The following is a 24,250-nucleotide window of genomic DNA, read 5'->3' on the forward strand; positions in this document are numbered from 1 at the left end:
TCTTTAAGTTTTTGTTTATGAAAATCACAATGTCGATGGTTGAAAATAATCGCCCCAGTATAAAGTGTTTTTATTTGTTAATTTGCTGATTTTCTTACGCTTGAATCGTAGAAAGTTTATAATAGAGTGGGACTATATTTATATATGATATGATGGATATTTTTATTAAATGTAACATTCAAATATTATATTTCTGAGTTATATAAGGTGTATGTGACTCAAACAATCAATAAACTGTGTGTGATTGTGAATAATTCTATTATTAAATAAACATATCGGTATTTATTGTCGTCATCTTCTTTTATGTCGTACATTTTGAAGCTGAATACCATGGTATTTCACATTTCATAATATTTGTATATTGTCCGTAGCCAACAAAAAAGGAAGAGCTTAGAGGCGGTCTTTGTATATTTGAACGATAAGAAATTGCTTTAACTCACCTGCTTCCTTCCCACCCTTGACACAGATGCCGAAGCCATGCGAGTCTGCAGGGTCGCGGCTCATAGTAACGGTCCGCGTGGAAGGCTCCACCGGCGGCGGCGGCGCACCTCCGGAAGAATACGGCCGCTCCCTGTCCCGCTCGCCCCGGTATATAGCCTATGAATGACAGCTTTTATCGGCTTTGGCTGATTTACAAATTTAATTCTAACCAAAATTATTAAAGTTATTAATCGACATAGAAATCAAAATAGATAAGAGCTATGATGACAGATTGTCAAAAATACTAGTACATCATGTCGTTAAAATGCAACTTGCACTCTATTTTAAAATTGAGCCAAGATTTTTCAAGTATGTGCGCCGTTGTACAATTGCAACCAGAACGTGTTCCCATTTGTTTGTAAAGTCCCAGTTGCAACAGTTCTAAATCTCTTTTCCAACGGAAATCGCAAACAATATCGTGAAGTGAAAATTGCGATCTAGCACCAACGACAAGACGAAAATAGTACAGTGTGACCGAGAATGTTTCTATTTATCTAATTATGTTCGTTGTGATTACTTTAATTGAATTACTTTTTTAGGGAATATAAATACTAACTTCTAATCTAAATATAAACTAGTTTTTAAGCGCAATAATATAAAAAAAATAATTTTATTGTATAATGACTTCAGTAATACTTATTGTTTGTTTTTAACGTATATTTAATTATTTATTCTTGATCGTATTGCAAGTCAGCTAACTTATATTTTTAAAATAAAAGTATTTAGTTTAGAAATATAGCCAGCTTATAAGAAATGAAAAATACACTTCACGTATTAAGTTTTCAAGCTTTTCCATTTGTGACAATGGACTTTTCTTTTGAAGATTTAGAATTTCATAGGTAAATAAAGTTTTAAATTCCAATTAATAATTGTAATATGAATAAATATTAACTTACATCAAAACTATAAATCGCACAACATGGCTCTATTCCGATATTAATTTATTGTTACTCCGTACTCTTTCTGTAGCTCTATTAGACACGAAAGTTTTGCGAAAATATCATATATTTATATATATTTAAAAATAATATACGTAGATTTTTATAAAATTATCTTATATAAGAATATACTATATCTTATATAATAATACCTAGCAATTTATCCCATTTGATCAACAAGTGAGCCTCCAGAGTTATCTTCATCAATCACTAAGGAGGTTGGTTGAGCAGACAGCCCATACGAACTTCTCGGCAATCGTAATTTGTGCCACATGAGAGCTAACTCTTGAATTTAATATGGTTAACTATTGAATTTAGTTGAAAGCAATACACGCATTTTTAATACAATTAATCAGTATATTTTAAACAAAGTAAATCTATAAATTTTAGTTATTTAAAACTTTAAATAAATCACGCTCCTTTTTGGAGCTGGTTACATTACAATCTAGAATATTTTTTCTTCAGTACATTGAAATTAATATTAGATTATTTCAAATTTATATGAATATATTTATGGCAAAATTATTTGAAATGATAAAGGCGACAGTTAAATATCGATTTACTTTGATTATGAAGTTCAAAGAACCATTACTTAAAATCAATAAAACGAATTATTGATTGAAGCTCTTTAGAAACCTTTTGTTATGTTAAAAAATAACCAAATCATAAATAATAAAATAATCATCCTCCCTTTTAAATAATACTGTTGTCTTTGACATACGCTACAATTTAATACTCTCTATATAATTTATTCATATATGAATTTTTATTTACAGTTACCATTCTACCCATAAACATATATTTTACGCTAGTAAATTATATATTTTATTTTACCCAGTACATATTATTAATTGTAAAACGTAAAGGCGATAAATATATTTTACCTCATAATTCTCGTTAGTATCCAATTTGATAACGAAACACGGCCAACAGCAACACTAAGCCGGTCAATACTTAAGCACATCACGCACTACTTTATTTATTTCAAATTTTCGTTGTGGTTACACTTCCATTTACCGAAAGAATCGATCACCAATACTTATATAACGACCCTTATAACGAAACACGAACTATTTAAAGAACAACGCCACAACGAGTGTTCTATAAAACTGAAAAGTAATTAAATGTTCCGTGAATAATAAGCGCTTGTTCCACAGTAGTTCGATGTCAACTGACCATTAAAGGTTTTTTAGCTTCGGTTATGACACAAGCACGAAACGGCCACGCCCCCATACAACGCCAAACCCTCGAACGTTAATTTTTATTTACTATCTAAACACCTGAGCTACAAAAAGAAACAAAATATTTCATAAAGGTTATTTAACAGCATTATAATCTCTTGCGGTCAGCTACATACTTTTCTTAAACGTTAGCCGCCGCGGGCATGAATAACTTAGTGGTATCGACTGCAAGCCGCTCGCCTCAAATTATTTACACATGACAGCTCGCACTGACTCACTATCATTTACAATTCAACTATTTTTAGAAATTCATTACGATGTTTACTTCTTAGTAATATTAACAAATACCTGTAGTAAATAATAATTATTATTGTAACTTCCTATGCATTTTGCTTTTTGAAAAATATACGTAAGTTTTTTTTTCATCATATAATGAAAATATTTATTCTGGAAATTAAATATTAATCTTAAAAAATGGCTAGATTCAAAATTTTATTTTTTTTAAATCTACTCTAAGCAAAGTCCACATTAAAAACGTACATTAAAACTACTTCGATGTATGTTTTTAATGTGGACTTTTATATTACTTACATGATGAGTTGTACTGCTTGGACTGCTAGCCGGTGAATGCCGCCTCGCTGGCAATGGTGCTGGTAGAGGTGCTGGCAAAGGTGCCGGTGGGTGCGACGGAGGTAAGGCCTTGCCCAACGCTGCGGCTCCCCCTTGACCGAACAGCCGGAGTACTTGCTCCGGTGATATCGGTCTCTTCTTCCCATTTGCACTTAGATGATTCGTACTATTACGTAGACTAGTTGCTCCTAATTATAAACATAATTTATCTTTCTAAATTTAAACAAATTAAACTAGAAAGAGATAATTACCGAGCAAAGGAGTAATTTGTTATTCCCAAAACTATATATATTTAATAAAATAGTACGTTTGAAAATGCAATGAAAAGACACGTTATTACGTTCGAATACTAAACATATCACTATATCGCTCATAATATCTTCCTATATATAAAAGTAAAGGACTTTTTATACGGGAAAAACAATTTTATAACCGCACTCAGCAGAAAATTGTATTTTTTATATACCACGAAACTCATATATTTCATTTTTATTATAAGATGAATGTAATATATTCTACGTAATATTGAAATAATGTTTAATTTAACGTTGGTCGAATATTCAAAAACTAAAATCTATTAGCTGAACTTTATTCAAACTACCAATTAAAAGTTATGTTTATTGATTTAATTAAGCAACATGTTTAGGTATTTATTTTACAAGAAACTTTAAGCTGTGTCACTCTACTCTGAATTATTCTTGACGATAATGTATTAACCTGCACTGTTAGCAATATTTGAAGACCCGAGATAAGGTGCTCTTGAAAGCTTCCCCGGGTAGTGATGCTGCGAGTATGGCGCGTGGTGGCCGTGCGAGGAAGCCGGCCGCTCCACTATAGTGTATGAGGTGCCTGGTGGAGAGTAGTACACACCACCACGCGCCCGCGCCCGCGCGTCTTCCGCCTCGTAGCTGGTATGACGGTTATCCTGAAACCATTACTAACATAAAGCAAACTTTATATAAAGTACCTATCTCTTTCCAATATTATGGTCCATACGTAAGGTTTAATACGACATTTTTACTTTTTTCCAATATATTTTATATACATGAAACTTATTACACATATTTAAAATTACTTCTAAAAAGGTGTAGCGTGAAAAGTATTTTTCGTAGGTAATGGCGAAATAAATTGAAAGTGAACTTCTTGCAGTTATTATTCCTTATATTTTCACTTCTTGTCGCGTTGAAAAAGTTGAGAGTTGCAAATTGCTTTCTACGTATGGCAGGTGAGACGAAGATTTTCACGGCAGTAGACGCTTAAACAGCTTTTCGCTGTGAGATAGTAGTATGATAGGCCGGTAGCTTGCCGGGAGTCAGCGGTGTTGACCTGGGATGGGGAGGGCGATATCTTTAACCTTTTTCTACACCTCCGATAAGTGCCCGGTCCGGAATATCCCACTGAATGCACGTGTGAGCTACGACGCAATTATTAGATAGGGAAGGTGACGTTCGCTGCCTTGCCCACTTTACTGGGTTAGGTGCTGAAATCACCTACGGCCAGAATAGGTAGCTGTAAATGTTGAAGAGCGTTTGAATACCTATACAACAAAATGTCAGTCCGATTGGTCTAACCTATCCATCCATCTCATCAGCGTGTCCACGCATCCCTTGCTTTCGAAAGCTCACAAAGGAGGATGTGCATTATAAACCTACAGCCGTAGATTACTAGCCGACGGCGTTGCTGCACTCTTCATCTTCCGTAGTCTTCATTTTGGATAAAGGATAACCCCATTTCGTCGACTGATTAGCCGGGGGAGCCAAGGCAGAAGTACCTCCCAATGTTTCTATCTATCTATGTTCTTGCCGGCCTTCTCGGTCCTCTCGAAGAACATAGATAGGAAACATAGATAGGAAAGAACATGGATAGGTTGACGTTTTTCTTGTCCTCGCCTTGCATTAACCCTCGGAATCAGTCGAGTCTAGAAAGCTTAGTTCTTTCTATGATGTAACTGGTAGCTTAATCTAAAACTTCGACGAAATTTACGTCGAGTTACTTCTCTTCACGCCTAAGCTCCGCATATACGATACGGTAGGTAGGGCATGAGAAGGCAGTGGTAGAGACAAAGGTACGGACACATTCGAGTTGTCAAAGATTTCTCACCAAACAACCAGCTCTGGTATGCCTAACATACCTCGGCCGCACTTACGTTATTTTAAGGGTGGGGATCTCCCCCTTCGGACACGGTAGTGGTTTAGGGCTACTACCTGGTAGCTTACACGGCCACAACCTCGACAGGAAGTTTGGACCGTGTAACCAGGTGGTAATAGTGAATATCCTGTTGATCTCGAAGGAGTTTTTTTATAGAAAAAAAGTGCAGGATCCAAATAGTTTACGTTCTTGTATAGGAATGGCTCCTGACAACTAAAACCGGTTGTTTCTTTAAGCCAATGTTTCCTGACTTGGCGCGGCGAGTTCAATTGGCATCGAATGCAATGGCAAAATTAAACAGTACGAACTCAGATGTACGATCGTCTCGTACGTGACGTAGAGCGTACAGAGATTGGAGCTCGCGGCGAGCTCAAAACATTTACACAATATTTTCTATAAGCTCACCAATACAAATTATTAAAATATCTATTATTTATACAATTCGCATATGTGGTAATAATATTCCGACGTTATCAATCTTATATATTATCTAACCCTTTCAATATTTTCCATAAATTTTCTTTATTTCAATATATAATATTAACATAAAGCTAACTACTTGCTGTCCTTAAAACTAAACGCTCTCACTAGTTGTCGTCGCTAACAATAGGGTTGATGATACTTCATAATAGAACTAAGTTACTTATTGTAATATTTTATACAAATTAAACATTAGAAGGCTATTTCAGCTGAATCGATTGTTTATAACGTCATGGTACTTCATACAATTATATTATCAATAAAAAAATAGGCTATTATCATAATAATCTTTATAATTATTTATATTTAATTTTTTGTATTAATTTTTATATGGGGATGGAATGTTTTACTTGAGTGAATGGTATAGAATGGCAATAGTGTTCGTGAAAAAGATGATTATAATTAATGATCGATGTAGAGATCGATGTAATTATTATTGAGGAAATAAATAATTATTCTTGAATACATAACGAATGAAAGAATATATGATTTCAAGAATATATATATATATATTGGAATAATAAAAGAGGAAATAAAACATACTGATCTATAAAAAAAAATTATTTACGTATCCGTCCTCCTAACTGTAGCAGGTCGAATAGTATTATTACGGAGTGAACAAGGGAAAAAATGTAATGTAAATGTATTTATTTGCATACATCCTTGAAGCAGTAGCGTTATTACGAAACCAAAACAATCCAAGTGTTTTACTTTAACATAAATTCTTTTCCGCATTACAAGTATGGCGTAACGCCAAGCGTAGCAGGTTGCACGATAGCAACAGTTCACTGACTTCCGCCGCGTTGTAGCCCTGGCCATAACCCAACGACATGCACAGACTAACCCGCCTTATCTGTTATCCAATCGTGGATTTAAACTTATGTTGCAGTTGTGTAAGTTACCTGCTGCGAGCGCGAATGTCTCGCGAGGTGGTGCGCGGGCGGGTGCTGGGGGGTGGCGGAGCGCCAGCCGTAGCCCTGCGCGTAGGGCGGCGGCCAGCGCGCGCCGAACTCCGCCAGCTCGGAGCCCTCGCCCTCCCCCGACCTCATGCCGGGGGTTACCGATCACTCTGTGGTACCAATAAAAATAATAATTACAATAATTTAAAAATACAGTAATATCATTAGCTCATACTTCAAAAAAATTAATGATGATAATGTACGGGTATTTTGGATTTGCAGTCTTCCAGTTTGAATTTTAACTTTTTATCGAAACAAAAAAAGAAACAGTATTTAAAATTTTCTTTTACTGATTTTATTGCGGTACAAGTTGTAATTATTAAGTGAATACAAGAAAAAGCAATTTGCAGTGGCGCACGTAGCACCTGGGCGCGTTCCAATTTATCAGTTCGTAGACTTGCGCCACTACAGATTTGTTATTTTTTAGAATACAATTAAAAAAAAAAAACAAGTAATTTATGAATCGATTCTTACCCCACCACCCTTACTTACGGAACCCTTACTTACGGAAAATAATAAAAGTAACTCAAAACGTAGAAAACTGGTGAGAAATACTAGTCTTTTATCAACTTATTAGAGGCGTTTTTAATTTAATTAAAGGTATTTTATTGAGAATTAAAACTAAGAAAACATTTATAAATGATGAAAAAAAATATATATATACACATAGGCTAAAGTATGTAATTCTGATGCATGTTTTTGAGACATAACGCAATTTTTGACCAGGTTTTTAAGGGAACCCTGCCAAAAGCATAACAGAACAAAAAAACTTTGTATGACAAATTTGTAGGTCTCCAAAATATATAAGCTAATATATGTATATATATATATATAAATTATATCTTATCCTATCTTTTTATAGATAGCACTTAAAATACTTAAAAACTTAATAACTTAAATAAATAACATAAAAAATTTTTTGGATATAATAACATCAAGTAAGTATACTAAATTAATATCATGATGGCTAAATACTAGATAAACTAAAAATTAATTTTTAAATGATCATAATTCAAAGAGTAGAATAGTTTAAACGACTTCATTGAACAAATTAGGTTTTGGCATATAATTTGATGCATAAGTTATTCTCAGAAAAGCAGTACTATTGTATTTTATTATTTGCATGAATATTGTAGAGAAACTAAATTTATAACATTCATATTAAGTTCCCAACACATCTGTTAATAGGAAAGCTTAACCCGTTAGGGTCTTAAGAATTACGAAGTTTATCATGAACGAGTTCGTGCTGCCTACAGTGGCTATCACACGTTTGCTTCCGCTCGTTTGCTAATGAGTTCAAGTTCCAAGGTACTTCAAGTTTACAGACTTTCCTTGACATGCTAACAGAGAACAATGCCTCTATATATATCTTTTCTACACTATTGTTAAATGAGAATTAATCAATGATAAATTTCATATTAAGAAACGTAAGTAAGATGTAAAAGTGATGTCAAGAATGTTTTGTATAGATAACAAATTAGCTTTATACGTACGCCAACCCGGCTTTTATGGGAAATTAAATGAAATCGCTTAGATTGCTTTTCATGAAAGCTATCGTCATCGTTCTAAGTAATTAGGGTTTGATGGCAAAATGTATATCCGTACAATGTTCGTTTGATGTTTCGCAGGTTTGCGGTCAGGCGAGACCGGCCCATTTCCGTTCATTTTCGCCATTAAAGAAATCTACTGGACAAATTTGCGGAATAAGAAACAGTTTTTGGTAAATAATACCACTTGTATTGCTAAGTTGAAAGAAAATTATTCTTTTAATCTATTTCTTTTATATAATATTTTAAGTAATGTAATTTGCACAATTTTAAAAAGAAATTAACACTATCTAGTATAAATACACTATTCCAGTTCAAATTATCTTAACGTAATAAAAAAGTAGCTAATTTTATATCGCTATTGTTTTAATTTGATATTTGGTATAAATTTAGTTTTATTTATATTTTTTATTGGACTTTACGTGATGATATTATGTGAATGTTGCAAATTTATATTATAACCTAACTAAACTTTAAATAAACTACTAAAAGATTGATAACTCAATTTACTATGATGTAAATGAGATCTCAGCGCGCTCATATAACCAAAGGCACCAAACGCCAAACCAGTTTGGCGAAGCATCTGATCAATGCTTGTACAGTACGAGTACATATATACAATTTGTACAAGCATTGATCAGAGTGTTTAAAATAGATCTTTTCTCATATTTTTTATTAAGTATATATTAATGAAATGATTTTACGCTGAATTGAACGCGAAACGAGTAATATTAGGACACCCCATTCATATTTTTATCAAAAATGAAAACAGCCAAATGTTATATATTGTTCCTTCTCCATCTCTTGTAATCTTCTTCCTTTTTTAATTCAAACTTCAATATGAATAGTTTTCTAAGGTCGAGTTTTATATTATTTATAAGTACAACAGCACATCATTTACATTTACACAAAAATATATATATTGCCATGCTGAGGCAAGTTTATGAAGAGAACCTAACGAGAAAAGCGGTCAAGATCCTACCGGATTGAACAATTCTTTGAGTGTATTTGTAAATTATTCCACATCATTTGTTATTTTATTTTTTTTAAGTTTTTTATGTACACCTTGTGTATCTAAGTGATCGCTCCAATATTACATTGCATGGCTTAAACTAATTTAAAAGAATCTTTCAAACAGTAAAAAGGGTTTGGTATACGTACAGCACGTACGTAGTGTTAACAATCACGAAACATAATCAATTTTAATGGGCCATGATAAACATTGGAGCTGTAAAAAATATTATTCATTCCTTAAATCGCCAATGCACCACCAACCTTGGGAACTAAAAAATTATGTCCCTTATGCTTGTACACTGTTCACCTGCCCTCAAAACTGGAACACAACCATACCACATAGTAATGCTTAGTAATAAAATAAGTGATAAGTTCTACCCAGACGGGCTTGCACAAAATACTACACCAAGTTATTGACATTTGTCACGCAAAAATTATGTCCCTATAACGAATATACATTATATAAGAAAATACAATGTTTATTCTAAAAAGTAAAAAAGTTTGAATGCAAATGAAGTTTAGTTTTAAGTATGCGTAATACTTCACTTTATCCAACGAATTCATTTTATTACTGACCTCAATGATCAAATGAGTACACGAATAAAATATTCATGCAATAAACTCGTTTGTTATGACATTGAATAATTTCAGAAGTGAAATAATTTTACAGAACAAGCTATTGACACATCATTGATCAGACATCGATGTCATTGATGAATATCTGCGCTATCGCCAAAACAGCCGCACTGCGGTCAATGTAGCTTTATACATGGCTAATACACGAATTTAATCAACTAATTATACAATAAACAATTTACTATCGATGATCTTGGACAGCGACAAAAGAAATGGTTCTTTTCAACTCTTTCATATTTCAAAATTATTATTTTTTGTAATGCATGCTATTTTATTTTATTCTTCGAACTAACCCATAAGCCAATATTAAAAATCACAGTATAAGTACTTAATCGTCTAATAATAAAAAGAGCTCTTTATATTTTGAAATAAATTAGTAATATGGATACGTATGTGGTGTTTAGGAAAATGTTTAGTTCATCTCTTGAATGTTTTTACGTTTAAGATATATATAAGAACATTTGCCAAATACGTAAGATATTTATTGACGACAATATATCATGCTGATAAGTTAGGAATAGATATTTGTCTGGCATGGAGCCAGTCTGACTCCGGTTGACGGCCAACTCACATCCTTGTTTAACAACTTATAACGTCATGAATGTTTAGTGTGAGATAACATTAATTAAACAAAGTTATTTTTGCTAATGAAAAAATATTACAAATATTTAAGTGATATAACTTAAAGTAGTGTAAGCCGGGAGTTTAGGCTTTGGGAGAACACTATGTCCAGCAGCGCCATAACGATTTTCTGGCAACGATAATCATTGAGCGTTTTACTTCCTAGCTGAAACTACCTAACCAATCTACCAAAACTTAGATATCAGAGGACGCAGGAAAGACAACCCTGGCAGCTATTGCTTATTATAAATAAAATAATATGCTGAAAAGATTTTTTGCCCACGAGCAACTAGTTAACTGGGTAGTACGAGTATTTCTGTTTTATCGATCAGTATAAAAGCAATCTAACTCTTTCCAAGTCTCAAAATATCACTTCGAGCTGGTTTTGAGATAATAATACTTTCAACCACAATAATTATTAGAAATATGAAAAATATGCGTAATTAGTTAAAAGGTTTTGATACAAATCAGTATAAATATTTATATCCCGTTACGCTTTTCTCGAGAAACAATAGTCTTTGAATTCATTTATCATCTGGTTGGTCGCATGCTTTTGTTGCAATTGCTTTTAAAAGATCTGTGTTCATTAATCTTGGTCATACAAAGAATAACATGACGAGTATAACGGAAATATATATTGTATATGGTATACATATATGGTAGCATAAATGCCTAAACTCTTTCGTTGTTTTTTTTTTATACAAAAATGGATTTTTGTTTTGTAGTCCTGTGGATAACTATTTGAAATATTCAAAAAAAGAGCATTTCAAGATTACCGGTGAGTATAGCCAGCAAAAGTAACTCAGCATATATATTTTTTTATATCACATAGTAAACGACTGAATGTAACTTTATAAAATTCCTGAAATGAGATAAAATGCATTTCATTCCGTATAAAATATATGTTTCGTTTATACAATTCCTATGAGCTAGTAATTATAACTAACTATATAATCGGTGTGAATAAATGTTTAAATTACCCCTAAAATTGCTTATATGCAATCGAAATTCTTAAGTCCAGTAGGATTCAAAGTTAGCCCGAACTCGTTATGACTGTAAAATGTGTAGATTACAGGTACAAACTAAGTTGGCCGGACTGAAGTTGAGTCGCCGAGTATTTTGTGCAACTATGTCATAGCAGGGGGAGTCGATAGAAAATAGAGATATGCTACTTAAGGTTTGTTCGAAAGATTAGCCTAATATGCCAAAATCAGTAAAAAAAATTAAAAATAAAATATGACAGAAATAAAACTTAATAAAATGTTATTTATGTATATTTATCACACTTAAAAATAATGAAGTACCTTACAAATTATGTTATGGCATAATTAAAATCGTACTTTATTTTGTACCACTTATGGTCCGTTTTCTTCTTCTACACCACTCAAAGAATTTTGATACAGTATATAGTATACGGTTTCCACTTAAAGAAAGAGCGATAAACGAGGAAGGTTTGTTTACATAATATGTAAATATTATGACGGGAATTATGATAGTATTTTATTTAAAAAACTGTTTTTGTACGATTACATGACTGATGCTGGGTATCCCTTAGGACATATATAAAAATATGAACGAACCTTAAAAAGGTATATGAAAATGTCCGTATTCGTACTGACACGTGTCTATCTACTAAGATACCACAGGGTGCCTTCTTATCTCAGGAGACTTTTAGGGGCATACCTCCGGGACCGTGTGGTCCTCTGGGAAGGGGGTGATGGGCGAATTGTCCGGTTTCAGGTGGGTTGCGGCGTTCCACATGAGTCGGTTCTCGGCCCAATACTGTGGAATATTGGCTCCTGCGAGCACCCGTCCTTCCCGGAATGGGGGTGTTGTGCTACGCAGACGACACTCTAATCACGGCTAGAGGGCGGAATTTTCAGGAAGCGTCCCGCTTGGCTGAAGTCGGAACTTCGCTCACGGTGGACCGTATTGGAATGTTGGGCTTGAGGGTCTCCATCTCTAAAACGGAGGCCCTTTTATTTCACGGTCCACGCCGGGGACCCCCCCGAGGGGCATCTATCACCGTCCGCGGGACGGTGATTATGGTGCAGGCCCAAATGAGGTATCTAGGTATGATCCTGGATGGAAGATGGAGTTTCGGGCAGCACTTTGTCCAACTGAGCCCGAAGCTCATCAATACCACTGCCCCCTTCTAGTCGCCTCCTACCCAACGTGGGAGGACCAAACTCGCCATGTCGGCGCCTATATGCATGGCGATGTACGGTGCACCAATATGGGTGGACACTCTGACTGCTCGGATCAAGGCGCTTCTGCAGAGGCCGCAGAGGGTCGTAATGGTGAGGGCAATACGTGGATACCGTACAGTTTCGTGGACGGCGGCGACGCTTCTTGCGAGCGATCCAACCTTGGAACTCCAGGCGGAGGTGCTCGCGGAAGTTTACCGTTTCCGGGTGGAAGCCAGAGTGGTGGCCGTCCAGGGTCCGCGTAGGTGGAGCGAGTAAGGGCTCTTGCCCACACCCTGATGGAGTGTGCCGCCTGGAGGCCTCACGGTAGCATGCACAAGCGATCCCGTGATGCCCCCCTGTAAAGACGGAGTTTTTTTTTTTTTTTATTGCATTGGTTGGCGGATGAGCATATGGGCCACCTGATGGTAAGTGGTCACCACCGCCCATAGACGCTGTAAGAAATATTAACCATATTCCTTATATCACCTATGCGCCACCAACCTTGGGAACTAAGATGTTATGTCCCTTGTGCCTGTGATTACACTGGCTCACTCACCCTTCTAACCGGAACACAACAATACAGTGTACTGTTATTTGGCGGTAGAATATCTGATGATGGTTTTTTAGTGGGTATTCCGGCGCCTTCAGCGCCGGCGAGAACCACATACCCCCCCACATCATCGTGGCGGAAAAGCGTAATGCGTTTTTGCAGCAAAAAAAAAAAAAATGTTTATCTACTAAGATACATTCATAATAACGATTTTTTATTTATATATTAGTAAAAAAGTGTAGGTTATTTGCGAGCCATTTTTTCCAATTCATTATTAATCGTTGAAATACAGATAAATATTTTATTTACTTTATGCAATTAATAAAGATTAAAAATGTAATTTACACTATAACATTCGAATGAATTGTTTGGAAGAAATCATCGTTTCCAAATAATGTGCAAAGAAAAAAATGGTTCGCTGTGAAAAGCGTACCAATTAATTTTCTCTAATTCTAAAGACGCTTTTTCAAAATTTATAAATAAGACATAACCAATAAGTTCGTTTTATCAATTTAAAAAGACTTGTTCTCTTTTTGGGTTCCTTATTAGAATTAATTTGGACTGAGAAACATTTATAATCAGAATTTGAACCAACGAAGGTCCTTTCAATAAAATAACTTTCATTCGTGTAAAAGTATGCAATGGTATAGCAACAAATAAACTCTATAATTGGTGAATCATTTCCAATTCAATAGAGTATTAGACAACATTACAACTTCTTAATATCAAATAATAAAACATTTGGGGAAGCATACGATCTTGTATCGATATTCATAGCTACAAGAAATCTATCAAGTGCAAAATGTCCCCACCGTGATAGCGATATTTTATATACCAATCGAATCGAACTGTTGGCCATGTGAAGTAAAACCGCGACTTTTGACTATTTATTTGTAGTCTGGTAACTGTGCTCACGCTGATTCACATTCAACTCTGCTTAGGGGTTGAAATTGTTTTCTTTAAAAAATAGGTTTTGAAAATCTCAAACTAAGATAAATATAAACTCATCCAGTTACCAGAAACTTCTGCTATAACTGCTTGTTTGACTTGACTATAAATAACAATATAGAAGCCAGTTCTGCGGCTTTTATCCAAGTATGTTATATCTTTACTAACAGTATGCCAATTTTATAATTATTTTAATTGATTATTATTGAGCTGTTTAATCTCTAAAATGTTTGATAACAGCTTGTATTTGAATTTGATTATTTTCAGAACAAATATACTACACCTTACTTGTATCTTTTCTATTTTGTATATTTACCAAGATATAGTTTATAACGTAAAATTAACGACGCGGGCACTTTCCAAACGAAAGCTGTCAAATAGATTGTCGGTTCACAGCCGAGCAAAATACACTAAATTTTCATGAGCTTCGTTTTATAATGTATACTAGCGACCCGCCCCAGCTTCGTACGGGTGCAATGCTGATACTAAATATACTACAGAATGTCTTACAATGTTCACAGTTTTTCAATTAGACATTAGACAGTACAAACCGCGTTTTAAATCTGTAATATCTTCTAAAATATTCATTTAAATTACATGCTGTAAAGGGCCATGTTATATTAAATGTAGAATGTATTTAAGGTAGTTACTTAATTGGATAAAGATTGTATTGCTTAAAATCGCTTCGAAAATAAGTCATTATTTCTCGAAAAAGTAAAGGATAAAAAATGGTTGTTGTGGACTATCCCTAAGATACATATACCATCGTGGACTTTTTTGAGGTGTATAAAATAATGTACTATTATTTTGATCTATCTTTTAGGATTCAGCCAGTATATTTATGACATCACATCGGAAACCTCTAAAATTATCAGTGTTTCTCTACTATATTGTGCGTGTATTATACATATAAACCTTCCTCTTAAATCAATATATCTATTAAAAAAACCGCATCATAATCCGTAGTGTAATTTTACAGATCTAAGCAAACATGCATAAGATTTTGTTTTATACTATGTAATGATTGTGTTAGGTAGTGAATGAAAATATCGTGAGAAAATGTGTCGGATGAAATTCTACGCAGTGCCAAATGTGTATCAACCAAACCGTTATGGTACCGCGTGGTGTAAAACCTCCAATACTTCTCCTCAAGATGGAAGGCCTTTAACATTTAGTAGTACTTTGCTGGCGAAACTGTATAACGTTATTTTTTTATGAGATATTTTTATCTACAAAAAGTCCACGACTTCTAATGTCTTATTTTTAAGTCACACCATTGTTATTTTAAAAAATTCAATAACTTTAGTTCAATTACTTAACGTAAAGTGGTTATCTTATAAATAACGTATTTTATTAAACGGTCCTTTATAAAAAAAGGAATTATTAATCCTTTGCAATTAAAAGCATTAGTTTCAGAGATATTACGAAGTATTTAAAAACAAATCAAAATAAAAAAATATAACCAAACTGAACTATAACTGAATTGTATTGCATCAAATTCATTATTACATAATTTACATGAGTATAAGTAATTTAATTATTACATAATAATAGTGAACAACGTCGCTTTCCAGCTCGGATGACGGCGCACTTTGTAAATGCCAATTCACGTTCATCTACTAAAACGTCGGGTATGACAAGGTGAATGTAATTATTAGAATTCCGAAACATCCGCGTAGTGTGGCCGCTTGTCAGCCCTATTCAAGTACTCTGTAACTCATACTTGGTAAACTTTTGTGTTGTATCAATATTTAGCTTAAAATAAAAAAAGAATGAAAGAACTGTTATAAAAAAAATAATAAAGCTTCTAAAATTAAAAATTATATTTTATATATACATATACTACGTACAAAAAGTACCTACGAAGTTAAAAAAATATTCATAATTAAAATTTTGAACACCAAAATACTCTTAATTAACAAAACGAAACGTCATATTAGGTAATATAGTCACCATGTCACAAAGATTCTAATCATAACGTGAAAACTTTTGACGTCACGGGAGATCCAAGGGGTAGGGGGTTCAAGGCCGGAAAACTAGGCCAGTAGGGCACGGGCAGAGATGGGCTACGTTGTTACTACGTAGCGACGCTACAGCTACGATTATTATGTCCTAAGCATTTTTGTAACGAAGCGTCTAGTGATATAAGACAGTGTCAGCCACCTCAAACATTTTAACTATATTTTTCATTAGTTCAGTTTCGAGTTTTTGAACATAATACTATGTTGATTTACAATGAAGTTTGTTTATTATATTTTTTATTTTATTTTCAAACACATTTATAGTCACATTAAAATTTTACAGCAATTAGCATAAAATAAATTAAATTAAAATATTCGAGGACAAAAAACATAAATACATGCTTTTATGAAATATGTAAAAATAAAAACGCATTGCATATACAAGATTGATATAATTAATCAAGGCAGTAATTTAATTTGGCTACATTTTACGGTTATTCGACACAGCTTGTTTGTAAAATAATCAGTGGAGTATAAATAATGAAGGTGGGAGCAATTACTCGGTTCGCTGCCCATCATCTGAATATCTTCCAAGCGACCGGCCTCGTTCCACGACATACAACATCAAAGAACTGTCATGACCTTTGTGATATAATTACAGTACTTATTACTAGAGTTACATACGATTGGCATAAATTAAAATATAAAGTGCAAATATGCTTCATTCATATTATTTATCACGTAAATGGCTACCATCATATTAAATATTGACTATAAGGAATGTTAACTATGCACTATACACGTCAAATCTTAAAGTCACTTATATATTCAAATCTAGTTAATCACAGCTGCATGTGTAAACAACGTTTATGTTTATATATACTGATAAAATATATTATTGTTACTTGATTTTAATTCGTAGATTTATTGAAATTTAATTAAAAAACAATATAAAAATTATAAAAGAAAATGTTTAAAATTCTGACAAGAAGGGTACAACTAGTAGTATAAATATATAATCAAATAATAATATTATATTTGGTTTACAATAATTTTACAGTATTTGATACATATACATATATTATACTAGCTGAACCTGCGGCTTTACCCGCGCGAAATTTATAAAACACAAACTTCCAACCCCCATAACACACCCGTTCTTACCCTATAAAGAACCTACCTGCCAAATTTCAAGTTTGTAGGTGTTGTAGTTTCCGAGATTTCGTGATTAATCAGTGAGTGGTATTTCGCTTTTATATATAAAGATTTAAAAAACAGAACGCACTAAAATTTTATTTTTTATAGTCAAAATAACCTTAAAGGCTTTATATTTTAACGAGCTGAGTAAAAAGACTTTTCTTTACGTTAGGTAACGCAAACGCAATCGAAGTAATCTAATAAGTAATGACTCAACTTCCACTTCAAACTAAATGCTCGATAGGAAAAAAAAGGATTATATAGTTACATATACATGTTTATGTGAAATTAAATATATAAATACAATAGTAAAGTGCTGCTTTAAGTTTATAGAATAATTTGACTTTGATGCAACAAAATTAAACTAGTTCTACTTTTTCAAAATTTTTCGTAACTGTTAATGCTATGGGTGGCAAACGAGCAGGAGGCTCATCTGATGGAAAGTGACTGCCACCGCCAATGGACATCTGAAAAACCAGGAAGCTTGCAGGTGCGTTGTCGGCCTTTAAGAAATGTGTACGCTCTTTTCTTGAGGGTTCCCAAGTCGTATCAGTTCGGAAAAACCGCTTTTCGGAAAGTTTCATTATAATCTATTCTTAATATTTTTATGGAACTGGTTTTCGTTATTTATTCTGCATCTATTACCATTTAATAAAAACGTAAATTTATAGGTAAAAAGGAAAATTTACTTTTTATGTAGCTTTTATAATACTTTTACAATGATAAACACTGCATTAATAAAAAAGGCTTATTCTTTAATGTAGAAAAAGTAAAACAAGGAGATCCGCTGTCCCTTAAACTACTTAGAACCATAATGAAGGAAGTATTCAGAAGCTAGCAACCAACAGAGAGTGGCATCGTTTGCAAGGATAAGAGATTAACTAATCTCCGTTCTACTGATAACATATTAGTTAATAATTACTTCGTCCTTACCTTAGGTCTTTTAGTATAAATGTTAACTCATAGTATCAAGGTCGGACTTGTCATGAACATGTTAAAAAACTCAGTTGATGGCAAACAGCGTTTATCAACTAATAACAGAGGCAATGGGAATTCAATAGATCGATAAGAAATACCTCTTGACCAAGTATTCATTAGGTCAGGTGTTTGACCTTTCCAGGTCGTACAATGCAAGAAAAAACAAGCTTTACAGAAGTCACACATAATTTTTAACATATGACATCTCATTTAGGTAATAATCTACATTAAAATTATATCCTCTCGGAAAATGAGGTGTGACCATCTACCAGCCAACTCTAGCGCCATGCGCACTCGTTGGGCAAATTTCAAATTTCATCGTAGGAAATTTCCGCTTTTTTTTCACGAAATTACTCCCACAGATTGCGGAAATAAATATGTTATACTAAAAAAATGTAGTTTTTTTATTTAATATATATGCCTCATTACTTGTCACCTCCGCCCAGACATTGCGACTGTAAGAAATATTAAACATTCCTTACATCGCCAATGCCAATGCAAACTAACCTTGGAAACTAAGATGTTAGATGCCATGTGCTTGTAGCTATGCACCAGAGTAGGTCATGATTGGGTGATACCCAGGAAAACTTGTACAAAGCCCTACCACGAAATAAAATAGTAGATATAAATAATTTAATAAAAATGTATAAAAAATATCCTTTACTCTTGACACAAATTGTTTATTCTACAGCGTATTTTTGGAGTAATATAATGAAATTTTAAACGATAAATTGAACAGTTAAGGGCATGCAATATGTCATCAATAATAAATGGGTCGAAGCCTGACGAGCACACGGTAAAGTTACGAGCGCATAAAGGTCCCAATAGTGATGCACAGCGCGGCCGTAACCAACTTTAATATAAGGCGGAAACATTTCCAGGTATACCAATTTTCTACATGTGATACAACAGAAAGTAAACCTAATAAAGAGGTCTTATATCTTTCCTCCACGTCAAAAATTGTACATCGTGGTTAACAAATATGTACATGGATTTTATAACATACTATAGAATATATTATATACCTTCAAATAATAAAATATTAATTTTCGTATCACTATTATTATTAATATTACTATTTCTAATCTTCCTTTAAAAAAAAATAATTATTAACTAGACGTTGTAGTGTTGACAATATAATTAATTAACTTGAAAATATTGGCTGAAATTGCGGTATCAATGCCATAAAAAAATAAATCAAAATGTTAACATAGCCGTTTAAAATTCCCTTTAAACGATTCTTACACTTGTAAAAGGCCATTTAAACATCATTTAACTGCACCCTGACTACTTCTGTTAAATCGTATTTGTGAAATAAATGACCATATTGCATATTGCAATTTGCTTTTAGTAAAGCATACTAGTAGTTCAAAGAAAAAACTTAAGTATGCATATCGCGAACTAACTTTAACTTTGCGTGACACAAACGCCTTAAATACGATATTTTTTGCACAAGTTTTATAAGCCTGGATAATGTCAGCGGCTTTGAAAAACTTCCTAGTAATACTTCTAAATCATCGTACTCATAATTTTTATTATTTAAAGATACAACTGATATTGAATTATATTGATCCGATAACCTCCTTTCTTTTATAGGTCGGTGGAGTACCTACTTTGATCACAAACTTTTTTGAACAGTTAATTGGAATAAAATAAATAAAAGAAGCTTTATTTTTAATTTATTAATGAAATTGTTAAATAAGGTAATTATAAGTATGGTAACATATTCTATTTCTTTTACATAGTTCTTGTTGCGGTACCCTTTTTAAAAAGGAATAACTTTCTTGCAAATATCAGACGTTCTTGACCTTGAAGTCTGACGGTAGTGTACAACTTTACCGTAGTAGATGAAACCGTACAATTCAATAATACTTAATACATTAAGTGGATACATTTTATTTTAAGGATACAATTGTACTCAATCTACTTAGTCTGAATAATAATTCAGTGTTATATTTTAGGATTTTTTTAAATCGGTTTATGAACTTCCGTGATTATAAAATCGAAAACATTTTTTACTTTATTTTGCTATAATCTCACTAATATATGTTTGAATAATATATAGTATTAAAGTAAAGATTATCCAAGTTTCGTCGTAAAAGATTTCACTTTGTGTTTTATAGCTTTGTTTACGGCTTCTCTGTCCCGTTCAGAAGCCTAATTTCTATTCGCAACGACTACCCTATTTCGACATAGTCGTAAAATATACATAAATTGTTCCAAAAAAAACTAGTCACATTCTAGAGCAACAGCATTATTCGCGTATATCACTGTAAAAATATAACATTTGCTACTTTAAAAAATATATTATAATAAAAAATAATTAAGTTATGTAACATTCGCAATAAAAATCCTGTACCTTAAGCTTTTTTTAACAATATCAACATCACCAACAGTCTTTTACTTAATTCGTGTACTAAACTATTTGTATTATTATAAAATAAAAAGGCGACATGAGTATCCGTCAAAGAATGACTCTGGGACCCATAACACAAAAGACAAATCTGTGTTTACATAAAAAACAAGGAAGCGTTCATCACTTCATGTACAATGGTTCGATTTAACCATTGAACACTTTAACACAAAATAAAAATTATCTACAAAAACATGAGTGATTCACAATTTTATTTACTAAACCTGTTACTCATCACGATTCGCACAGGTGAAATTAAGCTTTTATTTTTTCAATAGAGATGTAAACAACTACCTATTATTAAAGAACATCGCACTAAATTAACTTCAGACACAACTTGCTTTTCTCACATCATTTATCCGTATGCGTATTGAGAGACATAAATTATTTAATTGTGAAACTTGCGTTATTATTCTGCCAGTATATTAATATAATCCATATACTCAGGGTGTACGAATCTCTAGGATGAATCGCCTGTATAGAGTTTAAATATATCTGTACAGTTAGGAACACATTCGTCGAAAAAGCGCGCTTACTGAGTATTCTCCCCATTTTCAATGACGTAATAAACTATAACTCAAATAATAGAAACTAACACGTCATTACTATATACAAGCTTAAGTATATCAGTACAATTACAGCGTAACATAATAGAAAAATCCATTTAAAACGGTTTAATATATTTCCTTAAATGTGTAAAATAAAATAAAAACTTTCTTTTCTATTCTAACCTAGGGCGATTATATTAATAAGTGTCTTCTACGTTCTGAATGTTAGAAAATGTGTAATAACACATAAGACATAATAAGGCTCTATCATTTATAAGCTAGGGCTAATCTCGAATAAGACGGGAATACCACTGAATTACTGGATTCTTATGGACATTGCGTGTTCCGACCCCTAATGTCACGCGATTTCACCGCACGTTATACAATTTACTGTTATGGACTTCGTTAAACTACCATTTATTATTCATTTAAAATTGAGCAAAACTAAGCAAGGTAATTTCATATGAGCCCGTTGCCTCAACCGCGTGTTAGACGGTTCTTCGTTGGGGTTAAGCTTTCTTCATACCAAATTTCATCAATTTCAGTTCAGTAGATGTGAAAGCGTAACAGACAGACTGACAGAGTTACTTCCGCATTTATAATATTAGTATATATTATGATTATAATTAATTTAAATTAAAGTATTTTATGCGTTTCATATGTCATTTTAGAAGGTGTGGTTCCTTTACTATCATATTTTATTTACCTGCACCTTTTAGTAGCTAATACTATATAGTCAAATCCCAATTTAACTGAAATCTTACGCATACCCTTAGAGATGATAATTGATAATTTAAGCAAATTGATTATTATGAAGTAAATACTAATCGTTTCAGTACCAGGCATATAAATATATAAATTGGTTTGTTTAAAAAAAGCGAAATAACAAATAAAATATTTCTTATAAGCGTGACGCTAGAACCGCTTAATATAAAATACAAATGTCCCAGATTAAAAAAATGCGTTAATTTTTACCACAAACATTTCATAAAATGTACTATGATGCAAACGTTTAGTTAGAATTTATCCATATAAACTGCAACACATTTTATTCTTTTATAAATTAAAAATATACATATCTGTACTCTGGTTTTTAATAAAATATTTTATTTGTATTCAAGCTATTTGTTATTAATTTTTGAATTGTTTAAAAATAACAGCACTTGGGTTTCTATGATTAGCGCTTCCAAGTAGACTATGACTTCTACTTGTCCTTAAACACTCCTTTCGATACTCATTTTATCCAAAATACAATTTAATAGTACAATGAGTACATGGAAATCGTTTCATAAGAATGTGCTCGATACATATTTAGCTTTGTTATAAGGGTCATCTTAAACTTTTAATTAATTATATTAAAATATGAATTCGTGCTTTTGAACAAAGTAAAGAATTTAAGACCAAATATGTAATAGGATTATTTCCATTTATGGTGATAGCCAAAAGTATAACCAATAAATATATTAAAGTAATGGAAGATTTGGTAGATGATATTTTTATAATAAATTAAGATCAATAACACATACTAATAATATAAAATAATCTTGATATCTACAATCATAAAACAATCATAAATATTTACTTGTTGGCAATAAAACGTAAACGTAAAAACGTAGTGGTAGTACTCTTTGCTTGTTGGCTCCACCTAAACTCTCCATGGGCTATTACGTACATCACTTCAACGTAAATAAAGACCCAAAAATGCTCTTAACTAATTACCTACATTCCTGAAAATATTATCATAAGATTCGTGTTCCGTTTCTTATATTTCAGTGGGTGTGCCATAATCAGATTGCGGCACTCGTAGAGCTTCGTCGTAGACATCGGCCGCTCCCACCAACTAGGCAATATTACTACATAACTTAACATATTACGTATGAATGAACGTCAGATAGTCGTGTGAAGTTAGCCTTTATGATAGACAATTATTTAATAAAGGTGAGTAGGATACGTCTTTCCTAAAATAACTATAATACAAATATGCATTGTAAGTTAACACATCAAAACATCAGCCTTATAGCAATAGCCGTCCTTTGTAATTGAATTCAGTATAAATAATAAATATGACATAAACTCACCTTACTATTTCATTTTGCGCGCTGTGCGATAACGAGGCATTGCTCCAATGAGAGCGGACACAAAGACTTTGTTATTCACATATCGTTCCTGAAGAAAGGTTCACGTGGTGGCACTGCACACGCTACCGGCACTAAATGCGAGAGGTCGGAGCAGGGCGGCGGATCGCGCGCGTGTTGTTATTGTGAGGGAGAGCCTCCGGACAGTGGCGCGGCGAGGGTGCTCGGGCGGTGATGCGACGCGACTGCGCGGACTAACTGTTGGCGCTCGATACGACGGCCATGAAATTTTCAGCCGAGCCGCTGTCAACCGGTGGCGGCACGCAGGTGCGCGTCACGCGCCCGTCTGCCTAAAACTTACCACATTAACATTTAAAGCTTTCCACTGTTTTATTATTTAGAATGTTTTCAACGATATACAGTAATTACCTATTCTATAAGCTTATTATCATATCTATGTTAACATAATTCTGGTCATTGCACAAAGCTTCATAATTTATATTAAAATTCCGCCAATTGCGTGTTGGGCAACGCAGAACATTCATGTTGGAATACATTACACTAAACAAAGGTATCTGGGCGGTCAACTTGTATGAATTTTGTATGAGCTTAATTGCATAATAACTTGGTACGTATACTATAACTGTCAACCTTACCTATTCTGTTTCCTTTACGTTTTAAATATTTACAAAAGAAACATGCACAGTTTTCCCATAATATTAAATTAAATTTCAATTTTAATTTAAAACCGAATGGA

General features: G+C 33.1%; 1 protein-coding gene across 3 annotated transcripts in view; it reads right to left on the minus strand.

Annotated features, from left to right (window-relative positions):
- Dysc (dyschronic) overlaps positions 1 to 23,743 on the minus strand; it is a 99,405-nt gene extending 75,662 nt beyond the window's left edge. For 2 of the 3 annotated variants that reach the window (XM_026631608.2, XM_064220167.1), the window contains exons 1-5: positions 23,497 to 23,741; positions 6,760 to 6,926; positions 3,947 to 4,154; positions 3,191 to 3,417; positions 441 to 597 (exon numbers count right to left, since the gene is read on the minus strand). In XM_026631608.2, coding sequence (XP_026487393.1) covers positions 441 to 597; positions 3,191 to 3,417; positions 3,947 to 4,154; positions 6,760 to 6,906 — 739 coding nt within the window. In that variant the 5' untranslated portion in view covers positions 6,907 to 6,926; positions 23,497 to 23,741. Of the gene's footprint in view, positions 1 to 440; positions 598 to 3,190; positions 3,418 to 3,946; positions 4,155 to 6,759; positions 6,927 to 23,496 lie in introns of all 3 variants that reach the window. The other variant, XM_064220168.1, reaches the window with a different exon arrangement.
- Positions 23,744 to 24,250: the final 507 nt, after the last annotated feature.

This window comes from Vanessa tameamea, chromosome 4 (assembly GCF_037043105.1).
Source record: "Vanessa tameamea isolate UH-Manoa-2023 chromosome 4, ilVanTame1 primary haplotype, whole genome shotgun sequence".
Lineage (NCBI taxonomy): Eukaryota > Metazoa > Arthropoda > Insecta > Lepidoptera > Nymphalidae > Vanessa > Vanessa tameamea.